General features: G+C 36.5%; 5 protein-coding genes across 6 annotated transcripts in view; 3 read left to right on the top strand and 2 right to left on the bottom strand.

Moving 5' to 3' along the window:
- The window catches only part of SHM3 (serine hydroxymethyltransferase 3), a 12,953-nt gene extending 8,966 nt beyond the window's left edge, over nucleotides 1-3,987 (bottom strand). The window contains exon 1 of the mRNA XM_087332738.1: nucleotides 3,728-3,987. Within this exon, the coding sequence (XP_087188864.1) occupies nucleotides 3,728-3,917 (190 nt within the window). The 5' untranslated portion in view covers nucleotides 3,918-3,987. The remainder of the gene's footprint in view (nucleotides 1-3,727) is intronic.
- Nucleotides 3,988-5,205: 1,218 nt separating this feature from the next.
- LOC147852611 (uncharacterized) lies at nucleotides 5,206-8,498 on the top strand. 2 transcript variants are annotated; one of them, XM_087332740.1, is made up of 7 exons: nucleotides 5,206-5,543; nucleotides 5,742-5,808; nucleotides 6,256-6,437; nucleotides 7,156-7,272; nucleotides 7,615-7,764; nucleotides 7,856-7,914; nucleotides 8,273-8,498. In XM_087332740.1, exons 1-7 carry the CDS (start codon nucleotides 5,448-5,450, stop codon nucleotides 8,406-8,408), a joined length of 807 nt encoding a protein of 268 aa, XP_087188866.1. In that variant the 5' UTR covers nucleotides 5,206-5,447; the 3' UTR covers nucleotides 8,409-8,498. The 2 variants fall into 2 exon arrangements, with proteins under 2 accessions (XP_087188866.1, XP_087188867.1); XM_087332741.1 differs by having other exon boundaries at nucleotides 6,251-6,437.
- Nucleotides 8,499-11,289: 2,791 nt separating this feature from the next.
- On the top strand, nucleotides 11,290-13,617 carry LOC147852610 (uncharacterized). The gene has a single exon (XM_087333497.1). The coding sequence runs from the start codon at nucleotides 11,480-11,482 to the stop codon at nucleotides 13,391-13,393; it is 1,914 nt and encodes a 637-aa protein (XP_087189623.1). The 5' UTR covers nucleotides 11,290-11,479; the 3' UTR covers nucleotides 13,394-13,617.
- Nucleotides 13,618-18,426: 4,809 nt separating this feature from the next.
- On the top strand, nucleotides 18,427-20,928 carry LOC147852609 (GDSL esterase/lipase At4g16230-like). Its single transcript, XM_087333647.1, has 5 exons — nucleotides 18,427-18,902; nucleotides 19,418-19,536; nucleotides 19,746-19,994; nucleotides 20,198-20,456; nucleotides 20,638-20,928. The coding sequence occupies exons 1-5, from the start codon at nucleotides 18,605-18,607 to the stop codon at nucleotides 20,859-20,861; spliced, it is 1,149 nt and encodes a 382-aa protein (XP_087189773.1). The 5' UTR covers nucleotides 18,427-18,604; the 3' UTR covers nucleotides 20,862-20,928.
- Nucleotides 20,929-22,178: 1,250 nt separating this feature from the next.
- On the bottom strand, nucleotides 22,179-25,919 carry LOC147852608 (uncharacterized). Its single transcript, XM_087333516.1, has 8 exons — nucleotides 25,738-25,919; nucleotides 25,403-25,522; nucleotides 24,726-24,792; nucleotides 24,537-24,583; nucleotides 23,684-23,771; nucleotides 23,458-23,591; nucleotides 22,758-22,856; nucleotides 22,179-22,454 (listed from the first exon to the last, which is right to left on the bottom strand). Exons 1-8 carry the CDS (start codon nucleotides 25,849-25,851, stop codon nucleotides 22,380-22,382), a joined length of 744 nt encoding a protein of 247 aa, XP_087189642.1. The 5' UTR covers nucleotides 25,852-25,919; the 3' UTR covers nucleotides 22,179-22,379.
- Nucleotides 25,920-27,243: the final 1,324 nt, after the last annotated feature.

Here is a 27,243-nt window from a genome sequence, read left to right as displayed (position 1 = left end):
AAGAGATTAACTCCGCACCAAATATCTAACATAAAGGGATTGACTCGGAGTAAGAGTAACCAAGCCCAGGCGAATGTCTACCATAGGAAACGTTTTTCCTTTGACCGTACTAATCGTTTAAGGGGCTTCCTTCGATGCCTAAGAGAAAAGCATTCAAAAATATGTTTTTGCAAGCATTCTTACTTCTTTCAAATGTCTTTCTCTAAGCTTTTCTTCAGGAATTGTGATCTTACTGGGAGGAGCAGATGCAGTATCGATCGCAGTAGCTCTGATGCAGAAAGACCCTCGAGCTGATGATGAGAATGACACTGACGATGATGATGAGAGAGAACCAGGAAGTTGATGAATCAGAGAAAAGGTAGAAAATCCATGGCAATGAAATAAAGTCGAATCTCCAGAGCCCACCCACAAAGCGTCCTTCTCTCTGTCTCTCTCTCTCTCTCAACCTTTTGTGCTCTCTGTAACAGATGTTGTCTCTAGATAAACCCTAAGATTTTTACCTTCAAAGTATTCACACTATTCCTTAAAGGCTTAAAGAAGTTGTTGCAATGAGTAGAACTTGAAAAGGCCAATAATAGATCAAATACATAATGGTTGCTTTTGAGTTGAGTCTAGGAGTTAGCAAGTGCCCCAGGAAACAATTTGAGCAATAATGTCCTCAGCTAATAATAGATAGGGCTAAAGTGATGATGAGGAAGGTGTTCTTCACGCGGACCTGCCGACTGCCCTTGGATGTCACATAAGAGCTAGAGAATGGTAGAGTTGGTATGAGTGACGTGTAACTTATGAGAGTTTGAAGTCCTCCATTGGCTTTAGTCATGTCCTTAGCTTTCAATCCATGTCCCATGAAAGAACCTAACATCATTCTCATTGCTTGATATTATCTTGAGATATAGGAGTCAAGGATTGCCAAATCCTAATGTCTGTAATCAAGAACTAGTTGGATAGCCATCCTTGTGACATATAATGTAAGTCTTGTTGCCCTGAATGTTATTTCACATGAATACAAAGGAAACATGTAATATCGTATTGGTTTTAATGATATAAAATCTTGGCTCGCATTTTGAGTTTGTAGCCACCTATGGTTGGGGACATCCACTGCAAAAAATAAATAGGTGGTGACGAAAAACCTCATTGATGACTACATTGATGGAGAGGAGGTTGCATAAAACAATGCATCATTCAATTTTGTGGTTGGGGCTCTGATACAATACAAACAAAACTACTATGATATAAATGTCAAGCATAATTATGATATCAGAGATCCTATGATTGTACTAGACTCACAATATACCATCGGGATCAAATTCTCCATCCCAATTTTGCATTTAGCTAACAATTTTGTTTAGCATGTGTTTAATCTTAACTATGCTTGTATCATGTTGTGTTCACATTCAAATGTGATTAACCACATTGTCAAATCCATCAAAATGCCACACATTGCAATTCTTACGAGAACTCAAATTCAAATGTAATTAACCGCATGTCGAATTCAAAGGTATACCCAATGCCAAATTCAAAGTTTGCAGTCCATTTGAGAAATCTAGTTCCTGCTTCTGAGGAGATAATTTGTCATGGTACTCAATGTAAGAGATCAAGATGAAAATACCATATGAAGCTTAAAAGCAAAACCCAAAAAGAAAGTCAATCTATAGAACTATGGTACATTGCAGAATGTTAATCAGAAAACAATAGTTATACATAGCATGAGAGTGTGAAAGACGCTAACTTACATTGTGATACATATAAGTTATAATGCTCTCATTTCACATGGATAAATACTGATTTGAACGTCCCCATTTTGATAGTTTACTACTTTGCGAATATGATGATCACATGGGTTTTGTTGTACAAAAAACATCATCAATTGGAATTTTGGAGCAAACTAATTCGATGGGACACAATTATAATTACTTCAGGTTTATCAACAATCTCATGAGCATATATATTTATGATTGCAAAAGGATACATTTTCCACTTGGAAGACAACTTTCCAAATTACTTTGTGATTGTAAACACCATATGGCATACGAGCAACATGTTACTTTGTGATTGTAAACACCATATGGCATACGAGCAACGTGTTACTTTGTGATTGTAAAAAAAGAGATACTTGGACATCAAAGATGGATCCAGAATTTGTCACCATGAAGCTGAGGGGAACATTCAATCGTACAAGTGTTCTTTATTGGAATGTAGAATATAGAAATCCTACGTGCATTCACAAGTGTTAATGATTCATAACTTGTCACCATGAAGTTGGGAGGAACATTCAATCGTACGAGTGTTCTTTATTTTAATGTAGAATTTAGAAATCCTAAGTGCATTCACAATTGTTAATGATTTTGTAGAAAATTGGGCCAACCATGAACCTGGGGGGAGCATTCAATCGAATAATAGTTCTTTATTTGAATGTAGAATCAAGAAATCCTACGTGCATTCACAATTGTTAATGATTCATAAATTGTCACCATGAAGTTAGGGGGGGCATTCAATCGCACGAGTGTTCTTTATTTGAATGTAGAATTTAGAAATCCTAAGTGCATTCACAATTGTTAATAATTTTCTAGAAAAATGGGCCAACCATGAGATATATATACCCTTGAAATTGATTAACCTAAAAGAAAAATACAAACAAGAATGCCATAATGTCTTGCTCTATCAAGGTGAGCAACATATACCAAGTTGGAGTTTCTCTTGAATAGAAAAGTTCCTTGTAAATTTACACGATCACACAACACCATATATACAAAAAAGGTTGCAAACACAACAAGTAGTATCATGCTAGAAACCTATACCATGGGTTCTCTCTTTTTATCAATCTCTCATGATTGTCAAGGGAACATTTGGATATGGGCGTTTGATCGAGAATAAACAAACGAGTAGGAAAATCTCCACAATTATCGACAGGCATAGAAGTTGCAAGTTACATAATCTAAGCTCTTCTTTACACATTCCTTGTCTATTTGAACGACCAACCAATCACGAGAAAACAAAAGTGGTACCTCATTCGTCTCAAAGGGTTTTATATAGTCAATCGAAACCGTCACTTCTTCTAGGAACTATGGATGAATAATGAGCGAGAGCGTGCATATGACATGAGGCTTTTGGACAGGCGGACAGACGGGCAGGATACGGGGCATCTCGTCTTTTTCCCAGGACGTCCGGAAACAGAGAATAAGTTGCATTTCCACCAAACTCGAGGACAAGAGCACAAGTCAATTGACAGCTACAATTTATGAAAGCGCCAAGATCTAACGGCACACACCCATGCCACGTGGAGAGCTTTCATGGCTCCATCCGAGATAGGCTATGGAGTGAATCCACGCCGTCAGACGGAGGAGAGCAGGCGGCCCAGATGTGTCCATCTGAATCACAAGTTAAGTTTTTTTAGTGTTTTTTGTATTTTTCGAGTAATTCTATGCTATGGATTGAACACAGTGTAGTAGCGCTGACAACATAAAGCGATTAACTCCGCACCACATATATAACGTGAAGAGATTAACTCTGCACCAAATACGTATCTAACATAAAGGGGTTGACTCGGGAGTAACCAAGCCCAGGCGAATGTCTACCATAGGAAACGTTTTTCCTTTGACCGTACTAATCGTTTAAGGGGCTTCCTTCGATGCCTAAGAGAAAAGCATTCAAAAATATGTTTTTGCAAGCATTCTTATTTCTTTCAAATGTCTTTCTCTAAGCTTTTCTTCAGGAATTGTGATCTTACTTGGAGGAGCAGATGCAGTATCGATCGCAGTAGCTCTGATGCAGAAGGACCCTCGACTTGATGATGAGAATGATACTGACGATGATGATGAGAGAGAACCAGGAAGTTGATGATGAATCAGAGAAAAGGTAGAAAATCCATGGCAACGAAATAAAGTCGAATCTCCAGAGCCCACGCACAAAGCGACCATCTCTCTGTCTGTCTCTCTCTCTCTCTCTCTCAACCTTTTGTGCTCTCTGTAACAGATGTTGTATCTAGATAAACCCTAGGAGTTGAGACTAGGAGTTACCAAGTGCCAATTTGAGCAATAATGTCCTCAGCTAATAATAGATATGGCTAAGCATTTAGTTAACAATTTTGTTTAGCATGTGTTTAATCTTAAGTATGCTTGTACCATGTTGTGTTCACATTCAAATGTGATTAACCACATTGTCAAATCCATCAAAATGCCACACATTGCAATTCTTATGAGAACTCAAATTCAAATGTGATTAACCGCATGTCGAATTCAAAGGTATACCCAATGCCAAATTCAATGTTTGTAGTCCATTTGAGAAATCTAGTTCGTGCTACTGAGGAGATAATTTCTCATGGTACTCAATGTAAGAGATCAAGATGAAAATACCATATGAAGCTTAAAAGCAAAACCCAAAAAGAAAGTCAATCTATAGAACTATGGTACATTGCAGAATGTTAATCAAACAACAATAGTTATACATAGCACGAGAGTGTGAAAGACGCTAACTTACATTGTGATAATACAAACAAGAATGCCATAATGTCTTGCTCTATCAAGGTGAGCAACATATACCAAGTTGGAGTTTCTCTTGAATAGAAAAGTTTCTTGTAAATTTACACAACACCATATATACAAAAAAGGTTGCAACCACGACAAGTAGTATCATGCTAGAAACCTATACCGTGGGTTCTCTTTTTTTTTCAATATGTCATGATTGTCAAGGGAACATTTGGATATGGGCGTTTGATCGAGAACAAACAAACAAGTAGGAAAATCTCCACAATTATCGACAGGCATAGAAGTTGCAAGTTACATAATTTGAGCTCTTCTTTACACATTCCTTGTCCACTTGAATGACCAACCAATCATGAGAAAACAAGAGTGGCACCTCATTTGTCTCAAAGGGTTTTATATAGTCAATCGAAACCATCACGTCTTCTAGGAACTATGGATGAATAATGAGCGAGAGCCTGCGTATGACATGAGGCTTTTGGACAGACGGACGGACGGGCAGGATACGGGGCATCTCATCTTTTTCCCAGGACGTCCGGAAACAGAGAATAAGTTGCATTTCCACCAAACTCGAGGACAAGAGCACAAGTCAATTGACGGCTACAATTTATGAAAGCGCCAAGATCTAACGGCGCACACCCATGCCACGTGGAGAGCTTTCATGGCTTCATCCGAGATAGGCTATGGAGTGAATCCATGCCGTCAGACGGAGGAGAGCGGGCGGCCCAGATGCGTCCATCCGCTTAGCCCTACACCTGTATCGTCGCGAGCTCTGTGCATAAACCCTAAATTCTCCCTAACCCTAAATCCTGTCGAGGAACCCTAATTCTGGCAGACCAGCCCTTCCAAACCCTAATCAAGCTCAGAGGTCAATATATTCAACACGAAAAAAGCGTTCAGGGCCACTATCGCTATTACTAATACTTGCTTCTTCTTCTTCTTCTTCCCCCCCTCGCTTCTCTGACTCTGATGGATACTCTGTTCTGTCAGACAGCGAGATCTTTCACAGATATGGCTTCTTCCTCGGTTTCAATGCATATGATAAATGGTAGAAGGAGGAAAAGGGTAAGCATATATCTTTCTTCTGAAACCTTAAGTATATGTGAATGTATATTGATGTGTATCTATGCAATCGTAAATGTATGCATGTGCACATGTGTATAGTTATAGTGTATGTAGCCTACATATATCTGATGAAATAGGCAAGGGTCTGGAATACTTACGTTGGAGGTTTTTGTTTTTGTTGCGGAAATTTAAAATCAGATGAATGGAAACACTAAGCTTAATCAATGCAAGATTGAGGCCAAAAGGGATCCATGGTTTCCTCAAGGTGAGTAAAATCTATTACTCAAGGTAGAATTGAATGGATTCATTTAAGAAAGAATGTACACAGTCTAGTGGAAGGAATTCAGATATTCAATTTGAAACCCGATGTTTAATTTCGTGTGACTCTCTCTCTATTATCGATAGTTGGTCTTTGTCAAATCCCTAAAAAGCCAAAGTTGGAAACTTTCTAGGGCCAAACAATTCATGAAAAATTAATATGGGAGCCAAACTACACATCACAAGTCTTATGTTCCTATCTAGATATCCTATTGAAGCCTTTATTGACAAAGATATTAAGGTGGATAGTGTGCTTTTTGCGACTAAAATTAATGCATACCAACACAATAAGAGTTTGTTGGACTTCTGATTTGTGATTACAAAGTTTTCTTGTGTTATGGGGTGTATGAATACTTGAAGAGCTTTCTTATGACATAAATTTAGTGCAGTATAGGTAGCGTGAACAGGAAAAGCACGAAGAAAATTTATGCAATTGATAGAGAGGGTGCTCAAAATGAAGGATGGAGATTGCGTGCTTATGGAGATGATCTCATTTCTCAAGCTGAGGCCGTTGTTATTGGCACTGCAACATCAGAACCAGAGTTTAAAACAATACCAGATTTGGATTACTTGCAGGTACGGCTGTCAATTGTTTTTGTTCGATATTGTCTCTTTCCATTGTTCTTGCTTATGTGTTTCATGAGAAGAAATTTAAATGGTTTCCAGTCATAAGTAGAGGATTTCTCTTAGTTTATCCCACTGTTACAACAATCCAAGGAGGAGATTGGAGTTTAAACATGCTGATACTTGATATGATTTTCTGTAATATACTTGGTGGTGACTGCTATTGAGTATGCAATGAGTGTAAAATAGACATGCAAAAGAGAAGATTTCAATGTATTTACCACATGCGATCCCAAAATGTCAATGTAAAGACAATGGCACATTGAATGTGATTCCTTATTTGTTTTTTGGGCCCATTAGAATATGTCTCTATAATGAAGAAGAAAGCTGGTCAACTAGATTTTCCGCATTGATCATGTGACCTTGAATGTGATTCCTTGTTCTTTGTTGTGATTTTGCATTCTGGTCATCATTATTTCACCAACCATGCATGCTTATTGGATATGTCAGCTGGCTTTCGTGGATCTCTTTAGCTAAGTTGCACAATTCACTGTTTCTTTGAACAATTTTGTGGCCCCGAAACACCAAGAAAAGTTTCAGTATTGAAAGAATTCAAAAGTTTAAGTTAAAACTCAAGCACATCTATGGTTCCGTTTGAGTTCATCATATTCCTTCTCACAATGTGTAAGGACAAAAGAGCATACATGATAATTTTGATTTCCCTGAACAGGAACTATTGGCAATACAACAACAGGGACCTACAGCTATTGGCTTCTTTGGAACAAGAAACATGGGTTTTACTCACCAACAACTCATCGAAGTGCTGAGTTACGCAATGGTCATCACGGTATGCATTAACATACCAATTTGGTTTGACCCTGAAAAGTATTTAATTGCCGTTGGTTCTCAGTTCTATTGTGATACTGATGTATACTTTTCAGCTCTATAGTTTTCGGAAAAAACATCAAAATACCCCTAACTTTTTGGACAATTACCAGAATACCTGAAAGCTTCCAAAAGTACCATGACATTCCTTTGTAGTAGCACACCTTAAAAATTAGCGATCTGGTAATGTTTGAAAACTTAGGGGTATTTTTATGTTTTCCCTATAAAATTGGAGCGGTGTTTAAGTGAGTGAGCTCAAACTTTTGTTTTGTACTAATGTGTCATCTGTTTAACGTGTATGTAGAAAAATCATGTTTTCACTTCAGGAGCGTCAGGCACAAATGCAGCGGTTATTCGAGGTGCTTTAAGAGCTGAAAGGCCAGATTTATTGACTGTCATTTTGCCGCAGAGCTTAAAGAAACAACCTCCAGAAAGCCAGGAATTGCTCTCTAAAGTAGGATAAGATGTAACTTTGATGCATTTTTATCACACAAAGAATACTTGTTGCATGAAACATTTTGATGACATGTGGCTTTTCTTGCTAGGTTAAAAATGTGATAGAGATGCCTCACAATGATCTTCTCCCTCTCATTGAAGCAAGCAGGTAAATTTTTGTTTTAAACTTGTTATATCTCTATAGATGAAAGATGTTAAACCTTCTAAAACAAGGACATATGGCCCATATTACATGCTTACGAATTTGTTACAAACTTAGAATTAGATGAATGTGTTGGGTTTATCATACGAGTGTTGAATGTAACACCACCATATATGTTCCATGTGCTTTGTGTTTTTCGGATGCAATTTAAAGTTTTTTTCAGCTCTTGAGTTTGTTCAAATTTTGATAGGCCTTTGCTTGCAGAAGGTGGTAACGATGCAATTTATGTTTTTTTTGGGAGTGTATATGGATTGTATCATCAAATACCTTGGTACCTAAATTTTACTTCTTTCTTGGCATTCAGGATTTGCAATATGGATATCTTGTCACATGTTCAGCAAGTGATATGCTTTGCTTTCCATGATAGTAAACTCCTATTGGAGACATGCCGAGAGGCCAAAAATCTTCGGAAAATTGTAACATTGTTCTATTTAGATTAAGAACACAAATAAAATGTGTTCTATTTTTTTGAGGTTTCTATTATTTATTGCTTTTGAATACTCTAATGTACATGATTACTTGATTCTTTTTTGTAAGCTGTGAGTTGTTTGTACCTACTAAGAATTTGGAAGTTGGATGAATTAAAAGGTAAAAAAACATTTTCAGTACATGCTAAATGACAGTTAATGCTCAATGCAATGTGTTCTGAGAAGATGTTTTTAGTGCAATATACAAATAGTGACCTTTGCGAGTCTCGAGAAGTTTAAGGGCTCTTGAAGGGCCAAGGCTCATGGGGGAATAATTGGCGCTTTGTGTTTTGACCATTTCTGCAATGGGAAGAGTAAATATAAGATGTTATACGATATGTCATGAACATATCGTATAACCTGTAACACTTTGCTCCTTTTGTAGAGCTTTAGCACTCCATATTGCTTATCTTTTTTTTGTTTGTACTTTGGAAGTTGATGTGAATGTTTTCGCAACTTAAGCATCTACAACTACATCTTCTCAATGACCAACAATAATAAGCTAGGAATTCTTTGGTCTCAAAAAAGTGCTTTGGTGACTTTTTCTATCCTTGTGTTTTGTATCAACCTACACTTGTTTCATCTTGGGATGGGTTGCTAAATTGTTTCCATGGACAATCTAAATCCTCTGGTAGTAGATGGTGCCATCAAAAAATATTGAATAGCCACGTGAAAAAAGTTAGGGTGGGCTATTTTTTTCTTGTCATGCATATGTGAAAAAAGTTAAAGGCAGGAACCCATTCTTTGTTTCCGTAGCCATGAAAACAAAAATTGCCCTAGGTATTTGTAACCGAAGTAAGTGTGACAAAAACAAACACAAATTTTATCGCACGTAAACTATTCATCAATATAGACAAACACATACCCATCTCCCGCTACATGTGTTCTTTACATATTGTTGACAACCTAAATCTTTTACTTTCTAGTTAAAACCAATGTTATTAACATAAAACGATTTGAATCTTCATGTGATTATCCATTAATGATTAATGGGCTTCATGTCATTGAATCAATGACCATGAAATAGCAATTAACTCAAGCTTTGCAAATTCGAACATGTTATTTGCAAGTTGGTTTGTTCAAAACTCGCAACTACTTACGAGATACTAACATGTTGTCTATGTAGCATATTTGTTAACTACCACGCAATGCTCATGAAGCCTTTTGATTAATTGAAGTTCTTAACAATGCTCTTGGGATCTAAATGACATTAAAGTTACTACAAGTTCAATTGTCATTACAAGCATTGCAATGGGAAAGGAAACTCAATATTTCTTGGTTTAAATTTGTTAACGATTGAAATTTTGGGTTCATCGAATCCAACGTGGAGGGTATTAATAATGTTGTGTACATAGACTTTGAACAAGTTCTTGATTTTCCATTATTAGTGCCTTGTTTACAATAAAATCTCATTTCTAGATAAGTTTTATAGATTAGACATTTGGATATTTTCAAATAATGCAAATACATGTCAAGTTTTTATCTTGGGAAATAGCTTATTGAAACATGAGTAACGTCTTTGCGCATCATTTCCATGAAAGCGAGTTGTCACGCAAATATGTGTAGATACCAATCTATGCAATCTATACCTAGAACATGATGTAACTTTCATGATAAGCTTTCAAACATATGTGTATGCATGCTTGCTATGTCACATCTCTGTGCCGCATGGAAGACATTCCAATTGTAAAGTCACTCATAGATATTATCAAATAAAATGCAGAAGATCCTTTGACTAGTTCCGATGACGTTTCCAAAGGACAGATTTCCATAAACTATAGTGACTCTGCAAGGCGTTTTGAGTTTAATATATACATTTTGGCATACCAATCAATATATTTATGTAAGTTTCCATGTTATCATGTACATACATTGTTGTTTGCACACAAGATTTGTCTATCAAGGTTGGATTTTCATAACTAAAGCAAGTAAGCCATTAAGTCTAGGGTTTTGACTAAAAGTTCGAAGCGTTGCAACTCACATGACGCTATAGGTAGGAAGAACTGACATGATTTGTAATACATGTATCTAGAGAAATCAAAAGTGACCAAACAATTGAGTATATATTTGGCGAATATAATCCTAGACCAAAATAGGCATGCTATTTTATGGTCAACTAAAATATTGTTGATTTACTCTTTGTGCACATGAACTCTTGATCTAGTCTCTACCTTTATTGTATCTTTTGCATTAATGTTGTGGCATGTTGATCAAAGAATATAGTAGTGTTAGGTCATTTGGATAGAAACCAACATAGCTTTTTGGATGTGTTTGGTGCCAAAATAACGTGCATGAGCGATGATGGATTAAAACCTCCATAAGTTGTGGTAACATCCAACTCAACTACTAGTCTATGGCTCATGCCATTATTTCTATACCATTGATAAGAAGGATGGTAGATTCAAGACCGAGCATGTCTGTGGTGGCCAATGACCTATAAAGGATATACAAGGATTCGTCTCTTTATTCCTAAGAGCGATATAGAAAACAAATAATGAATGCCTAAAATGACATGCAAAGGTTAGTAGTATCTCATGGTCTCGACTCTCGACGGGTCATGTGTCTCAATTGCTCGGTCTCATTGGGAAATGGCAACATCATCACTTCACCACCGTCGTTATATGCTCCAATATCATTCGCTCCACACACTCACCCATGGCCCCACAAGTATACACACAAACCCTCTATTTAGAATCAATAAGACAAAAGTTTCTTCCTTCACACATTACTCTACTAATTTCTTACAATTGTTTTATGGGCGGCTATGGCTTTTAATAATGACCAAGTCAATTGGTTTTTGTTTTTCTTGTCTTTCATTGAAATTATATGAACCTTGTGCTTTCTGGCTAAGGATTCATCAGAACACACATATTTGATTGGTCGTCTCAATTCCATCCATCCGTCCATTGATTCTTGCTAATTAATCTTCACAGATATCCCAGCTATTAACCCTCACATAATTTCTGTTAATCCCTTCACATAAATTCAAATATTAAAAAAGCTTTCAGTACATCCTTCATTGCTTGCAAATAAGTTTCAGATCTATGTCGCAAACCAGAGAAGGGAACTATTCGATCAATGTTTACGATTATCATCCACGACCAGATTATTACAACAACAAAGGCAATGAAGACAACAACTATAGCTACAAAACAAAGAATAATAATAATAATAATGACGCAATTCATGGCCAGATTAATAAGATGATGAATAGCAAAGAAGCTTTATGGAAAGCTGATTGGTATTCTCGACGAAATTACGAAGATACCCATCATTATTATAGCGATGGAAATGATGATGATAATTTATATTTGGATTTGAAAACAGGGGAATTCGGGCAATCCATCCTCGGTAATTACGATGACAATGTTCAATCTGAGGTAATTATTGAGACTGATCTCATTAATAGGATTAATAATATTAATCAAATCAATGAGATCAATCATTCTAATCTGATTATTCAACCAAGATTAGTGAAGGAGGATCAGATTAAGCAAAATCGAGCTGCTAATCACAGAACTACTAATACAACTCAATCGGTTAAGCCTCAATCAACTCATACTACTTCTGCAGGTAGCCATGCAATCAAGCTAAATGTGAACTATATCAATCACAAATTGGTTGCAAATCATTCTTCTTCAACCACAAAATTAGCTACAAGTCATGCTTCGTCAACCACTAAATTGGCTACTAATCCTTCTTCTACTACCACTAAGTTAGTCGCTCATCCTGTTCCTACAACTAAAGCATCCCCTAATCATGCTTCTACTACCATTAAGTTAGTTTCTGATCATGATTCTGAACTGATATTTAACACTAATGGTGGGGTGATCAACAAGAAAAAAGATCAAGAACCAACTTCCCCTGAAGTTACTTGTCTTGGAAGAGTTAGAATCAAGAAAAGAATTAATAAACATAAGAACCCATCAAACACATCAGTGAATGATGCAATTAGCAATGGATCAAACACCACTCACACTTCAAGCAGTGATCAAATGGATGAGAAGATTCAGATTAGTCAAACGAATCTAAGACTGAGGAGAAGGATTAGGAAGAGGGTTAGTAAAGAAGCCGATGATCAACTATCCACCAAGATGGATCTTTGTATGATTAAAGGAGGATTAATAAAAGAGATTGGTTCTAATCAGATAAGTACTAATGAGGCTAACAAGGCCAAATTAAGGAACTCGGCCAACAAAACAGATTCGTCATCAGAAACCAAATCAAAAGTGGGCATTTTCTCACAATTATACAAAGATAGAGGTCCAGGGATTAAAGACCAAGATCATAATCATATAAATAATACAAAGATTAAGGCCGTTGCTGACCAGGACGAGAATATTGCTTCATCAATGACAAAAAAATTGGGCAAAAATAGACATAATTCTGATCATTCCAATGTTAGAATTACAGATCAATCTGACGCTGATGTCATCATAGATTTAAGCAGATTCGGGTCCAGCAGAGATCAAATTTGGGCAGAATCATTAACCAATTGCTTGATTAATGAAACCAATCTCATAAGCAACAAATCCCAAATGATTCATGGTGGTGACATCGTTGATTCAGAATCTTTTTTCGTACCGCCTCCACAAAACTCACTCCAATTGATGAGAAATAGTAGAAACAAATCATCAGATTACTATCATAGTTTTATCACAACTACTTCTACAACTTCCGTAGATCCATCCAAATCGAAGCATTTACAGAACTCAATACCTCAGTCTGACATTATGCATCATAATCATATAGCTCACCATTCAACCCTTGCAGAGTTCCAACCTAAAATCGGCAAAAGCAATACTACACCTCCTCGTTCGATGAAGATATCAAGCCATGAGCATAATATGAAGCATCAGGCTATAAATAATACAGCTCATGGTGATCATACAATGATAAGTTTGTGGCAAAGGAGGAGGATTCCACAGCCCTCTGCCATTGATCTTAACTCCAAGTAATTAATTATGTTTAGATATCTGGTGAATTTAAATATTCAAATCAAGAGGATGTCATTACCTGTATATTAATACTAAAGATTTTAAATTGATCTAAATGATTTGGAACACTCTTTCTGACTAGTGTGCTTGGATGTGTTACTATGAACAGAGCAATATCATCAGTAAATGTGTTAGAGAATTTCCATCTCTAAATGCCGTAATTTTATACGTGATCCATATTGCGTCATTAACTCCAACCCTTTCCCTCGATAATTTCCTCAATTCCAGATTTAGTTATGTCAATGATTTGATCCTCTGTTATGTTAATGATTTGATTATGAGGATCGATCCTCTATACATAAACTTTATCCTATCTTTAAATGTCATCCATATACATGGACATTATACATATGTCGTTAACTCAAACCCTCTTATTCAATTAATTCATTGTCTCCACATTTAGTTATAACTTATGATAATGACCTGATTGCAAGGATTGATCCTCTGTACAGAAAACTCCATCCCATCTTTACGTGCATGCATGCATGCATCTCCATGATCGCCCAAGGGTTAAGGATGGTATAATTGAGCAATCATGGAAGTTTTTTTACTCTTCTGGTTCAAATTCCATTTAAGTTGTGAGAGATTTCAATCGCGTAGCAGAGGTTTTGTTCTTTTTTTTTTGTCGTTTGATTTATGAAGGAATGGAAGCAGAGAATCCTGAATAATAATAAGGTTATCAGAAAAACAGAAACGGACATATTTTTGCCCACCCCTAGATCATACCTGATTAAGGTTCAAAGAAATCCATTGTTTCTTCTTTCTTTGGCAACACTCTGTTTTAGGCTTTGTGGTCGGTCACTCGCATTACAAAACAAAAAGTCCTTCTTCAAAACCCTCTCATGTCTCTGCATTTTTGGTTTCACATGCAAAGAGTGTGTTCTTTGGATCCATCTATCAACACACACACACACACACATGTGGGCCATGGATACCAGGAAAGGTCTCTAGTGGCCATTGCCACTATATATATAGGCCGTGATCGGGGCTCTGGACAAGGGTTTCGGTATGACATGCGATATACATGGTCTCCATGTTCTGGGGTCTGAGATTAGATGGAAGTTTGAAGATGCTAGATCTCTTGGCCTTGGTTGGGTCTGGCCATATATATAAGTTTGTTCATCCTATGTCTTTGGTCTAGGTTTGGATTGGACGTAATATGCTTCGTATGTGCATCCGCTTCTTGATAATATGTCATCCATTCATGAATTCGGGATTACAAATCCTCTTCCAAGTTTGTGTCAAGACTTCATTTGGGATTTATGTGAGACCTTCATGTAGTTATTTAAGATTCGACACTATCTTGGCCGAGTACATGTTATATTCCATATATGTGGGTGTGTGTGTAGCATGAGATATTTCATATATACATATTGAACTGAAGGTCTGGGTTTATTTCTAGGTCTTTCGTTATATACCGTGGATATTGTTTCATCCAAGTAGCCATGTTTTGTTTGTCTTATAACATGAGCTAGAAATTAGTATGCAGCGGCAAAGATTGGCATCCTCCATGTTGTTCACCAATTAAAGCATCCTTATTAGTTTGAGGGTATACTCATTTGTCAAAAGTTCCATGATGTGTTTGACAATGACTGCCCACACCATTCCAATCCATGTGCATCGCACAAATTTTATGAGAGATCCTTCACACAATGGCATACCAACAACTATTCATACCCTAACATTTGATTTAGAAGTTAGAACCTTGAAATATCTCATCATATGAAAATAATGGGAGACGCAATTGTACACGTCTATGTCATTGCGTACCTTGTGCAAACATACGAGGCCTAAAATCCATTGTTTTAAAGGGCCTTTTGTATACCCACTCTCATCTGAGTTCATGTGGGGCATTCCATTAACATAATCTCATCATTGTTATACCATTAACAAAGATCATTGTTGTCATACTATCAACCAAAACTCAATGTTTGTCATACCATTAACATAAACCCCCCATCGTTGCAATATTGTTAATTTAATAAAAACCCTTAATAATAAGCAAAAGCACCTACCATTTCAAAACATTATGTACGTAGGCCATGACGCTTCTTGCCCTTTACTAGAGGGGCTTGATTCATGCGGTCACTAGTGAATGCAAGATAACTCCTGGTAAAAAAACGACTTAATTTAAAAATATATAGTAAAATGTTTTTCTTAAGAAAGCTGAATAATAGAGTAATTCTGTTTTTGTGAGAGGGGCATGTAAAGAAAATATTATTATTTTTGTTTTCCTCAAAAAGGAATTTTAAAAAATCAGTTTATGTTCATTTTTATGCTTTGTGTGGAATGGGTTGAATTCAAAAGCCCTTGTGCCTCTCCTCAAAATAAAAGATACAAAACTTATTTTTATTTCGGGAATAAAAAACATGTAAACAATTTGAATAATTAATCCTTAGATGAAGAGTTTGTGGTAGCCCAATGCATCTCTATCCCCTAAAACATTTAAAAAATAAAATTTTGTAGAGTTTTTTTTAATCCAAGGAAACTCCCACCACCCAACACAAGTTTCACTCGAAAGAGATATTTTCTATCTATTCTTGAGACATAAGTCCTACTACAATAAATGTTCAGTTCTGTCTCATATTCAATGGACATCTTTTACCGTATTTCTCGCCATTCTTGATGCTAGTAATTCTCATCTCTTTAGAAATTGGATTCAATTCCGTATCACTCAAAGAGAAAACGATTGTGTCAATATATTGAAGCGTTCCCTATTTGTGGGATAGGAGGGTCTTGCTCGCCTCCTTCACTACAATCCAATGTGGACCTACTATAGATAAGCAACTTTTTATAAGAATGAAGAGATTTGAAAAATGGTTTCCTAGTCAAGGTTGAACATGCTCATCCATGGGATTCAATATAATTTCGTATTGCAAGCATCTGATTCAACGAGGATTGGCAAATCATTTTTGAATCTTGTTGTTTGTTACCAATCCAAATCTTGCTTGTTATATACTTTCAAGAAAAATGAGGACCGAGAACCATTCTCATAACATCCAATTCAATTTTTGTAAAGTTTTGCAGATTTAAAATAATATTCACGCATCAAAATAATTTTTATTTTTATTTATCTAATCGAATGATTTACTAGGCTTTTTTTGAGTTAAAAAAAGAAGATACTACCTTCGTATTAAGAAACGCCTAAGGCTGCACATGAAATGCGTACACACAAGCTATTAGTATCAAGCTATTTATTTATAGTTTTTATTAGTAAGGTAAATGGAATGGACACGACTCAATGTATGGGTCACGAAGAGAAAAAAACAAACTTTTGAAAGCTCGCTATCCTAGGTCAAAACTTCGCTTTCAAGATTAATAAGTTTGCTAAAGGGAATTTGCCTTTATGTGGCTTGTAACTAAATGTGTGCCTAAAGGGAAATGAGTACTCTTGATGCCATTGCATTCATTTAATGGTCATGCTATGAACTTTCTACATGTGTAAGTAAAGGGAAATGATTCTCCTAGATGCAAGTGATCTTGGATTAGTATCCTTGAAGCAACTAATATGTCGACCATGGATCCTCTGAGCATTAATTTCCTATACTTAGCAATAAGTTTGTACATAGGGAAACTTCGCCTTCATAGATGCCATAACGGCTAATACCCCTATATGCAGACTAGATGGTACATTCTTCATCCATGATAATATCCTAGGTTCAACAAGATTTTTGCCGAGAATCGAGATGATAAACCCCTTGAGGTAAATGATTGTCTCCAAAGTTGTCATATTTATATAATATGTGAGGGAAATGACTGTCTTAAAATAATGTTCGTGTAGTAGAGCATTTTGGCGCAAAAGTAGAGGGAATTATGATGTCCATTTTGGCGTAAAAGTAGAGGCAACTACCGAAATCTGATGAATAATTAAATGGTAAATCTTTTTTTAGATGTCATGGCTCATGATACTCTCTTTCAATAGTTGGAAGAAGAAGTGTATCATTCATCTGTAAACAAGCCTATGTGGTTGCCTATAAAACCAAACCGGTGTACACATTATAATTTGTTTATGTCTTCTAGTTACATCTCTAATATCACAATGTAGTTACTAGATAGTACAATGTGCTCATTACTATTCGTCCACGTCTTCTAGTTAGATTAGAATGAGAATTAACAAACCCTAAATAAAGAAAAAAGTAAGAAGGCAAGATTAATGATTACATGGACCCATCCCAAAGCCCCATGAGACACCTTATCTCTAGCACACACTAGTCTCTCTCTCTCTCTCTCTCTCTCTCTCTCACACACACACACACACACACACACGTTTTCCCTCGAACATTAGATGCACATTTTTGTCTTGGTTTTTGCTAGATCGTATCCATTTTCCTTCCGAACTAGTCGAAAAAAGATGTAAGGGCATGTTTGTGGTTTTGCTATAGCCCCCCACATTTGTTTTCTCTACATTCATGGGCCACACCAACTATGTTGAGGGGTCTTACATTGCATTTTATGGGATGCTCGATGGCATCTCTAAGTGTTGAGAAAAAAATACGAGAGTTGATCCCAGGGTGGGGCATCATTATTCCCCCGCCCCCTAGTTCACAATCTAAAGATGACTGATATCCAACTGCATGTACATGTACAGTAGAATTTGTACCATACCAAATCGAGAGCATGTATGCTACAATATATGGTCAACTTCACACTTACATCAAAAGGAGTGGGCAAGTGCTCCCAAAAGGACACTCTTACGTACATTATAATGATACAACTTTCCTTCCCACACACATACACATGAAATGTGCTTGAAAATAGTACATATTCATTGCACTATTGCCAAAAGGGCCCTGGAAGTGAGTATTCAGTAAATGCCTTAGCCTAGCCATTAATGAGGTCCTCAGATCGACTCCACTGAAATATCATTCTTTTATGCCATGAAAAAAATTTGGTCTAGAAGAACTGCATGATATATGTATATGTATGTATACAGTATATATATCAATGTAAGTAAACATTTGTTTTTATCATTCATTCCCAAGGCCCCTGTTCCCCCTCTCTCTCTCTTTTTATTTGTGTGTGTGGCCTCACCACATATCCATAATTCAAGTGAATGGTCTCTAGATTTGTCTATATAAGTAATATATACTCTTTTGAAATGTCTAGAAGCTTCCTACTGTTAGTAGTACACAATCAAGAGTTTCAAACATTAGCTTGTCCATCAATAATACCATGCTACTAGTACGGTTGTTGTACTACTACTCATGGCTATTCTCATTGTTCATCACCATAGGTGTGGCCCATGACATTGGCAGTAGTCGGGACCCGAATGCAGGTATGGGGCAGCAGCCTCGTGGTGGCGGGGGCTTCTCGGCGGCATTCATTTTTGGTGATTCTTTGCTTGATCCTGGGAATGATGTGTACCTTTCGAGGAATGCGAATGGGGCGGACCACGCGCCTTACGGAAGGGATCTTCCGGATGGCCGCCCTGGCAAGTTCTCCAATGGCCTCATCGCATCCGATATCATAGGTATTATTAAGGACTGCTAAGTTTAGTGATCTGAAATCTGCTTCATGCATAATATATGATGATGATGCTGTGTCATTAAGGACTACTAAGTTTAGTGATCAATCTGCTTCATACATTATTAATATATGATGATGATGTGTCATTAAGGACTAGTAAGTTTAGTGATCAATGTGCTTCATACATAATATATGATGATGATGATGATGATGTGTCATTAAGGACTAGTAAGTTTAGTGATCAATGTGCTTCATACATAGTATATGATGATGATGATGATGTGTCATTAAGGACTAGTAAGTTTAGTGATCAATGTGCTTCATACATAATATACGATGATGATGATGATGATCATGTGGTGTAGTAGAGTAGACTCTAGAGTAGAGGGATTAATCCTACATTATACATATTCATAATTGAACTAGCATAATCTGAGCTTGAAAAATCCAGTCAAATCATTAGCAAGTTTTTAAGGTGATCTGCTAATTAACACCTACCTACCTCATGATCATGAGCAGCATCTCTGGCCAAGCTGCCCTTCCCCCCAGCATATCTGGCCAACCCACGTGACATCCTCAAAGGCACAAGCTTCGCCATCGCTGGGGCCGTCATTAACAACAAGACAGGGAATTACCCGGTAATTAGTCACCCATTATCTACATTGTATATACTTAACCCTTGATTGACCCCCAATCCCCTTCCAGAGAGAGAGAGAGACTGAGAGAGGTGGGGTATTTTTGTTGGGGAATTCTGATTATTTGGATGAGATGTATTTCCGCGAATCCCCTGCCGGATTTTTGCTAACTATTCCTTTGTGTGTACATTCATTCTGTCAATTTGTTTCAGTTCCCGCGGCTCAATTTCGATGACCAAGTCCGATTGTTTCGCGGCGTCCACACTCAGCTGGTTACACGACTGGGACAAGAGCAAGCTTCCAGCCTTGTCTCGACAGCCCTCTTTGCCTTTTGCTTCGGCTCCAACGATTACATTACGAATTACTTTGGTAACCCCTTGGGCCAAAGCAAAGCTCAAAGGCTCTTCACACCCAAAGCCTTCATTGATCACCTCATCTCTTCATACAAGCAACAGTTGGTGGTAAACAACCTTCTCAAATCACAAGTCAAGTTTTTTTAGTGTCTTTTGTATTTTTCGAGTAATTCTATGCTGTGGATTGAACACAGAGTGTAGTAGTGCTGACAACTTAGGAGCAAAAAATGCTCTTAAACATTTTACTACCATGACATGTGTCTATCTATCTCTAGTAACCTCTCAGTCTTTATGTCTCATTTGGACTCCAGAGTTTATATGCTTTGGGTGCTCGAAAGTTTGCTCTCATCGCGATCCCTCCGATCGGATGTATGCCATTTGAGTTGCTCCTTTCGAAAAGGCGGAACCGCAATACGTGTGTTTCTTATATCAACCAAGAGGCTCGAAACTTCAATGTGGAACTGTTGGCATTGACTGTTCAGTTGCAAACAACATTCCGTGATGCACATTTTGTGTACCTAAATGCATACGATGTCACGATGGATGCCATCACCCACCCTTCAAAATATGGTATTGCTCTCTTACACCCAATGTTTTCTCTTGATCATTATACAATGATAGAATTGAGTGGGAAAGAATGAGAGGGTGTGTGTTTGTGTGTGCATCTGTGTATTATTAAAATTAAGTTAAAAATTTGAGTATAAGCATATAAGGCCATGCCATTATTAACCCTTTGTTTCTAATTGGTTAGGGTTCGTGTATGGTTTGAAACCTTGTTGCTCAACTGGGCCATACGGGGGTGTGCCCCTGTGCAATGAGGTTCTCAGCACTATTTGTGAAGATGCAACCCAACATGTGTTTTGGGATTTTGCTCATCCAACACAATCCATGAATGTTTTGGTCGCTAATCGGCTTTGGACAGGATCTGAACCCGATGTGTACCCAATCAACTTACAAGAGCTTTCCATGGTCTAAAATTCCATTATAGAGTCATGTTAAATTCTTAACTAATTGAGTACATTCCTTTCAATTCGATTATAAATGATGTTTTACCCGCATTGGAGTGAGACATATATTAGGTTACAGGTATAGTGGCTGTTGTGAGTGATGTTTACGCACTCTATGTAGTATGTCCTATGATGTTTTAGTTACTACTGCTTATATACCCAATATTTGTAATTGGTGTGATTTCACTCGTATTCTGTGTTTATTGTGTAGTTCGCTATAATTGGCAAAAGAAAGTGTGCTTAATGCAAGCTTACAATGTCAACAAGAAAATTATATATATATATCTAATTTGTGGGACTTGAAGCACCATTATCAAGGAACAAAATAACATTGAAAACCTAAAAAAAATAGTCATCAGGTGGAGTCCTTGGGGAACAGAGAATATTGCAGCGGGCAATATGTGCGTGAGTAATGCTACATCTATAGATCTACATTGAGAAAATAAGGATATTCCAAAGAACTTGTCACATATACATTCAATAAAGGTAGCATTTTTACCTGGAGTAAATATTTCTTTTCCAAGTTGATGCATTTGTAGGAAATGCTGAGTGCAATAATCATGGACCTTTAGCGAAGGTCAAATTAACAAAGAGGAGAGTGCCAAATGTTGTTGGAATGCTAAATTGGCTGTGACACATCAAGTGCTCATTAATTGGCATATGCAAGAAAATCTTATTCTAGGACTTCCTCTTCTTCATGTCATCTTGGCTTTTTGACCCTTCTTGGGCTCACGAAAAGACAGTTTTGTCAACTGATAAAACTGCTAGACCAAATCCATGCAATGTCTAACTTCTCTTAAAAGAAACATTCACTCTGTTACCTAATAGACACTAGCTTGCTTTAAGGAAAAGCTTTTTTATATAAGAATCCACAATAGTGAACCCATTGTTATTCACTGTAACTCAATCCAAAGCAGTGACTGCAGTTCATCAACATACTAGTAAAATGGGACTCTTAAGACTGCGTGTACAATTCTACATTTATATTGAAAAGATACTTGTTGGTGGGAAATCAATGTTTGTATGCTAAACTTTTATTTACCGGAGTAGATATTGCTACCTGTCATTTATGAATACCAACACAAGCCGAGTAAAATCACATGAGATTTGACTTTATTTTGTAAAACCTCGAAAATAAACCGAGTATAGGTACACTCTGACATGCCAACTACCCCCTAGTATACCAACATAAACCTCCAATATTTAAAACGAACTTTTAATTCGTAACAAAAAGTTTTCAATTATCGTGGAAGCAACAGCAGAGCAGCAAGCACGACACTTGTAAAAAAACATCAAATTTTGGGGCTCTCTTTACCTTCAGCTTTTTTTTAAGAACATTTCAATACACCGTACATGTAGCTCTATCACAAGTGTATACATATATATTTAGCATTGCAATCATCATCTTGTCACATTTATGAATCAAGATAGCTTACAAGTTGTAATCATCATCTTGATTACAACATAGAAAACATATACAGAAGTATCACTTTTTATTTGAATAATCCCTTGGGCCAAAGATGGTAGACCCAATCCGAACACTTGTGCTCCCCATTTCAATCTGCCATCAAAATGTATTAATTAAGACACGTGAATCATAAAATACAAGCAGTTCTTATTGACAACATTTTGCATTTACAAAAGGCTATCAATTATCATCCCATCAGAATTTGCACCTCTAGATTAACAAATTTATGGTAAAGAATATTTCAATCACAACGATCATATAATAAACCTAGAGCTCATCATGCAAAATACTACAATCTGTTTCATTCAATGGCTTTTTAGGAAATCTCATATATTATGCATATATATATATATATATGTATATATATATTGTAATATCAGATTATGATTGCTTAACTGCTTTCTCGAAGTCCCCAGACATGCCCATTGAGAGTTCAAGCTCGTCCTCTGGAATATTCAGTTCTGTAGACACCTTTTTCCTGCACTCAAATAACGTCTACAAACACAAACAAAGATGCTTTTAATATGCTACAATTGATAGCACATAACATGCTCAACCACACATCTTGTGTATGAAGACAAAATCCTTGAGGCATGTGTTGGTGAGTGTGTTACAGCCCACTATTGTCTTGTGAATGGAAGTTGCCTTAACATTGAATAAAATGGATACCTTAGATATCCCATTCACTCCATCATCACTGGATTATTCTTACTTCAAGCTGTACTTCCATAGAAGTTCTATATAAGCCTAGCTCTCTCTTTTGTATAAGTTGTTGATTAGCATTTGAAGCAGAGGTTATTGTAATCATCCGCTATTTTTTACTACAAGTTCTCAAGGTTTATTCTCTCCCACACACGCACACACTGGTCATCTATTTTATCTATCTGCAATATAAAAACTATCTATTTAGTTCTCTAACTATTTGCATGTATAAATCGAATATCCCAAAGGTTTCAAAATTATATCGGAATTCCTCTCTATAGTTGTAAACTTGGTACTACCACAGCGTATTATAGTGGATTTTCGAAAACCTTACAGGTTATTTTGAAAACGAGGACACATGTCTTAAAAGAAATTAACAAATAAAATATATCACCTTAAAGTTTTCTGGACGGGAACTGTAATCGAGCATTCCAATGGTCATCAAGCCCGAGAATTTCAAGTGAGGACATTGAAACTTCACATGTTTTGCAAGATCAACACAATCCAAAGGTTGTATGCCATATTTTGCTGTATCCAGTAATGACATATTTTCTCAATATTTTGATGCATCTCAAAAATTGCATATTATACATGAACTATGTATAGAAACAAAGTCATACATTCCTCTCCACTTGTGTTCACTTGAACAAGCACATTCAGCGGAGCCCTTCCAAGCGCTGCTATTGCTTTATCAAGGTTATTTGCAACCTACAACAAAAATTAAATCATTGATTACAACATAATATTATGGGAGAGCTGCAAATCGATGATTGCTATTGGCTTAGTATGGTTAACTTTTTAAGGTCTTCTATTTGATTAATAGCAGTACTTTCATTATTTTTGGTATTAGGGCTATACAATTGTGGTAAGACAAATGTGTACTAACACATTACATGCATTCAAATGTCACTATATGCACTACTTTGTTAGATGCTATTGCAGAATGTTGGGATTGAAAGCATGAGCTTCTTGTCTAATGGGCCAATTTTGGCCTTAGAAGACGTTAATATATCTTTCTTTCTTCTTTCTAAAGGGCATTCATTTACTATTTTAAACATGGAACCTTCATTTTGCAAAAATTTCACTCTTGATTAATGTCGAACTTTCTCCATTCCCAATGACACATGATATGTGGCCAATAAACTTCAACGCATACAAACCTTTCTTATCCCAATATTTCCTGATTCATCTTTCTCAACAAGTAATCTTTGGTAATGAAAATTTCTTTTGCTTGAAAATACTTGAAAAAGGTTTCAACCATCAATGCTTTAAAATGTTTCATTTTAGAAAAATAAAAGCATTAGATTTTGGCATTCATGTGTTGGCATCACATCTAAGGTCTATCCAAAATCAGTTGAAAAGGTCCTTTATCATTCTGGCTAAATACATTTGTAAATGACAATAAAATTAATTTAAACAGCAAATTTAAAAGCTTATGCAGAACTTCTGCTAATGATTTAATTTTAATCTCACCTTGATGTTGTCAACACCTTCAACCATGAATATGTTTGGAACGCCAGCTGAATTTTGAAAAATAAAAGAAAACCACACTGTTATGACACCTATTTTTTATTCAAGATTTTGTATCATGCATTAAAACTAAATAATCCTAACTTTTCCATTTTAAGGGTCAAAATTTTGACACAAAAGCAATGAACTTACTTATAAGTGTTTTTGCTTTATTGCTTTGTAGATGACCGATAAAATGCCATTTGATATCATCTGGAAGCTGCAATTATCCGGATTCCAAATTTAGATACGACTTAGAACAAAACTGTACACATTTACAGATGTATTAACAAAGTCCAACAAGTTTCTGTATAACAAAGGAATCTTCAATAAGCGCCATACATTCCGTTTGGGGATAGCTTTTTATCAAATCAGAGTTCCCTATAGGCCTATGCAAGCACTTTCTCTACTCAAAACTGGGCATCCGTTTTGAGCATTAAATTGGTCACCATCATAAGGGGCAGCGCCTTCCATTGTTCATTCTCCTAGAGAAAGATCAATTGATAGTCATTGCCACTTCAAAGGAGTTCTTGGGTAGAGTTTTTCCAAAGTGATGTACATTGCAATTCATTGCCATTTACAACAATTATTTAAGGGCATTCTGTCATTCTAAATTGGTATCATGATACATAGACTCTGTACATCACATGTGTTCAAGGCCTTTTTCATAAATAAAACCCTTTGGGCTAATAAATAATATGTCATTATGTATGTAAATGATATGAGAAAAAAAGGTCTTTATCAACCCTCCTCTTGTTGGACTCATGGGCTATGGCTACATATTAAGTAAGGAAAAGTTGTCTGTTGAAGGATCAAAGAATCAAGCGTACCTGAGGAGCTTTTTCAAGCAATTCTTGGACATAATTCTCACCAAAGTGTCTATGGCCAGCATCGTAGACTTCTCGGATCGCGGAGATTGGTTTTGTCTTACTAACGGCAACAACCCTAGCCTGCAATACAATCTCACATAGTGAAGTAATCAACACCAAATTAAGTTTCCTTAAAATTAATGGATTAACCAAGATAGATTTAAAGTTCAATTTTGTAGGTAAAAAAAGTCAGGCTTCCTTCCATCCACAATCTGGCTAAATCTATGTGAATGAAGAAGAGAGACAAAGAAAAACATGCAGGGGGATTGGGTTCTCTTATGTATGAAGGAGATTACCTTAATGGAGGATGAGGAGGAGGAAGAGGAAGAAGCGACTCTGTTAAGGACGTTTCTTAAGGCTTGAACTGCTGCTCCTTCTGCAGCTGCTGCCATGTTTATCCCCTGTTCCATTTCATATCTCTGTCTCTGTTTTCATCTCTGTCTCTACTACCCCTGCCTCTCCTAGAAAATAAAGATTTCGATTATATTTTATTTCCATGGTTTGAAATTAAAGAATCCTGTAAAACAAAATCCTGTTTATTTATTTTTCTTTCATATTTGTGGCACTCATTGCTCTGTTTACACCTCCCACACACACTCTCTCTTCTCTGCCCCCTACAAAATTAAACTCCTCTTAGGGATGTTCAAGTACTTCTTCTTTTAATGTTTTCTCGATCCTTTTGAAGAGCTTAGGGCATAACTCCTCGGACTTGTGATGGCTCACATGTCCACACCATTGGCTACGTATATACAAGTTCCATCCATGACACGGGCAATGATCCGTCCTCAAAACATTAGCCCCTTTTTTTAGATAAGATGGATGGACACCATGAATCCGAAACAACCAAGCGTTTACACCAAAATGAGATTGTTCCTTGGTGCATAACTATCCATACGAATTAGAACTCTAGCCCTTCCATTGGCTCCCCTTGCACAAACGAAGCATGTTAGAATCAAATGCCTTGAATACTTTGATTAGGCTCAATGACACAATGTTCATCATCAATGTGAAGCACTTTTTGGATCAGCTTGATCATCCCATATATGGTGTGTGATGGATGTTGACATGGTAAATGAACATTTGGTATTTTTTTATATTATAGTTTTCAAAGAAAGATACTACTATAGTATTAAGAAACACATTAAGGCTATACTATGTACATATAGGCAATGACCCCTGTGTGAAGTTCTAATTGTCAGCTTAAAAAAAACTTTGGTGTACACTGTAGAGTAGAACCACTCCACCTCGTTAGAAATCGGCCTCTTAAATTTTCCTTTGTCCCATATGGCATGAAACTCCAATCATGGTAATTGAGCTCATTGTGTATTACATTTTAAGTTATCCAAAGAAACTCTATGATTATGCACAATCTTTGTCCAAATCCAATTAATTATTTGGGCATGTCTTTCAGCCATACTTTGGAGTACCTTTATACATTTGGCCTTCCAAATATACTAAATAGTGATATTTCTTACCAATTGCCATATTTCAGGTTTACCAATCTTTGTTTGTGGATTCATAGGTATAATTGTTTTTTGCATCATACCATGTCTCTAGAAATAACATTTTTCAACATCCTCTGGTTCATATAACATTGGTTGACCTTGTACCACCCCCCATGTATACACCACTCAAGGATATAATGGTATCAACATCATCACGATTCTTTTCCACATTTTCATCGCAAAATCACAACTCTACAAACAATGTGTAGCAGTTTCTGTTAGATTCATATAAAAAAGACACATTGTCTACATTCACTACTTTTTGCCAACCACTAGCTAGTGCACCCTTGTGAATTG

The sequence above is a fragment of the Azolla caroliniana genome, unplaced genomic scaffold (assembly GCF_043228905.1).
Source record: "Azolla caroliniana isolate FFs.n. ecotype wild unplaced genomic scaffold, voAzoCaro1.0.p SCAF_17, whole genome shotgun sequence".
NCBI lineage: Eukaryota > Viridiplantae > Streptophyta > Polypodiopsida > Salviniales > Salviniaceae > Azolla > Azolla caroliniana.
Note: the sequence above shows the minus strand (reverse complement) of the source record. Positions and strands in the feature narration are given on the sequence as shown.

Coding starts and splice junctions, on each gene's coding strand:
- LOC147852608 (XM_087333516.1), bottom strand. CDS start 25,851: ATGGAACAGGGGATAAACATGGCAGCAGCTGCAGAAGGAGCAGCAGTT. Junction 25,523..25,737: donor CCTCCTCATCCTCCATTAAG/GTAATCTCCTTC, acceptor ATTGTATTGCAG/GCTAGGGTTGTTGCCGTTAG. Junction 22,455..22,757: donor CTGGGGACTTCGAGAAAGCA/GTTAAGCAATCA, acceptor TTTTGATGGCAG/ATTGAAATGGGGAGCACAAG.
- LOC147852610 (XM_087333497.1), top strand. CDS start 11,480: ATGTCGCAAACCAGAGAAGGGAACTATTCGATCAATGTTTACGATTAT.
- LOC147852611 (XM_087332740.1), top strand. CDS start 5,448: ATGGATACTCTGTTCTGTCAGACAGCGAGATCTTTCACAGATATGGCT. Junction 5,809..6,255: donor GGATCCATGGTTTCCTCAAG/GTGAGTAAAATC, acceptor AGTGCAGTATAG/GTAGCGTGAACAGGAAAAGC. Junction 7,273..7,614: donor GTTACGCAATGGTCATCACG/GTATGCATTAAC, acceptor ACGTGTATGTAG/AAAAATCATGTTTTCACTTC.
- LOC147852609 (XM_087333647.1), top strand. CDS start 18,605: ATGCTACTAGTACGGTTGTTGTACTACTACTCATGGCTATTCTCATTG. Junction 18,903..19,417: donor CATCGCATCCGATATCATAG/GTATTATTAAGG, acceptor GATCATGAGCAG/CATCTCTGGCCAAGCTGCCC. Junction 19,995..20,197: donor CATACAAGCAACAGTTGGTG/GTAAACAACCTT, acceptor TTTGGACTCCAG/AGTTTATATGCTTTGGGTGC.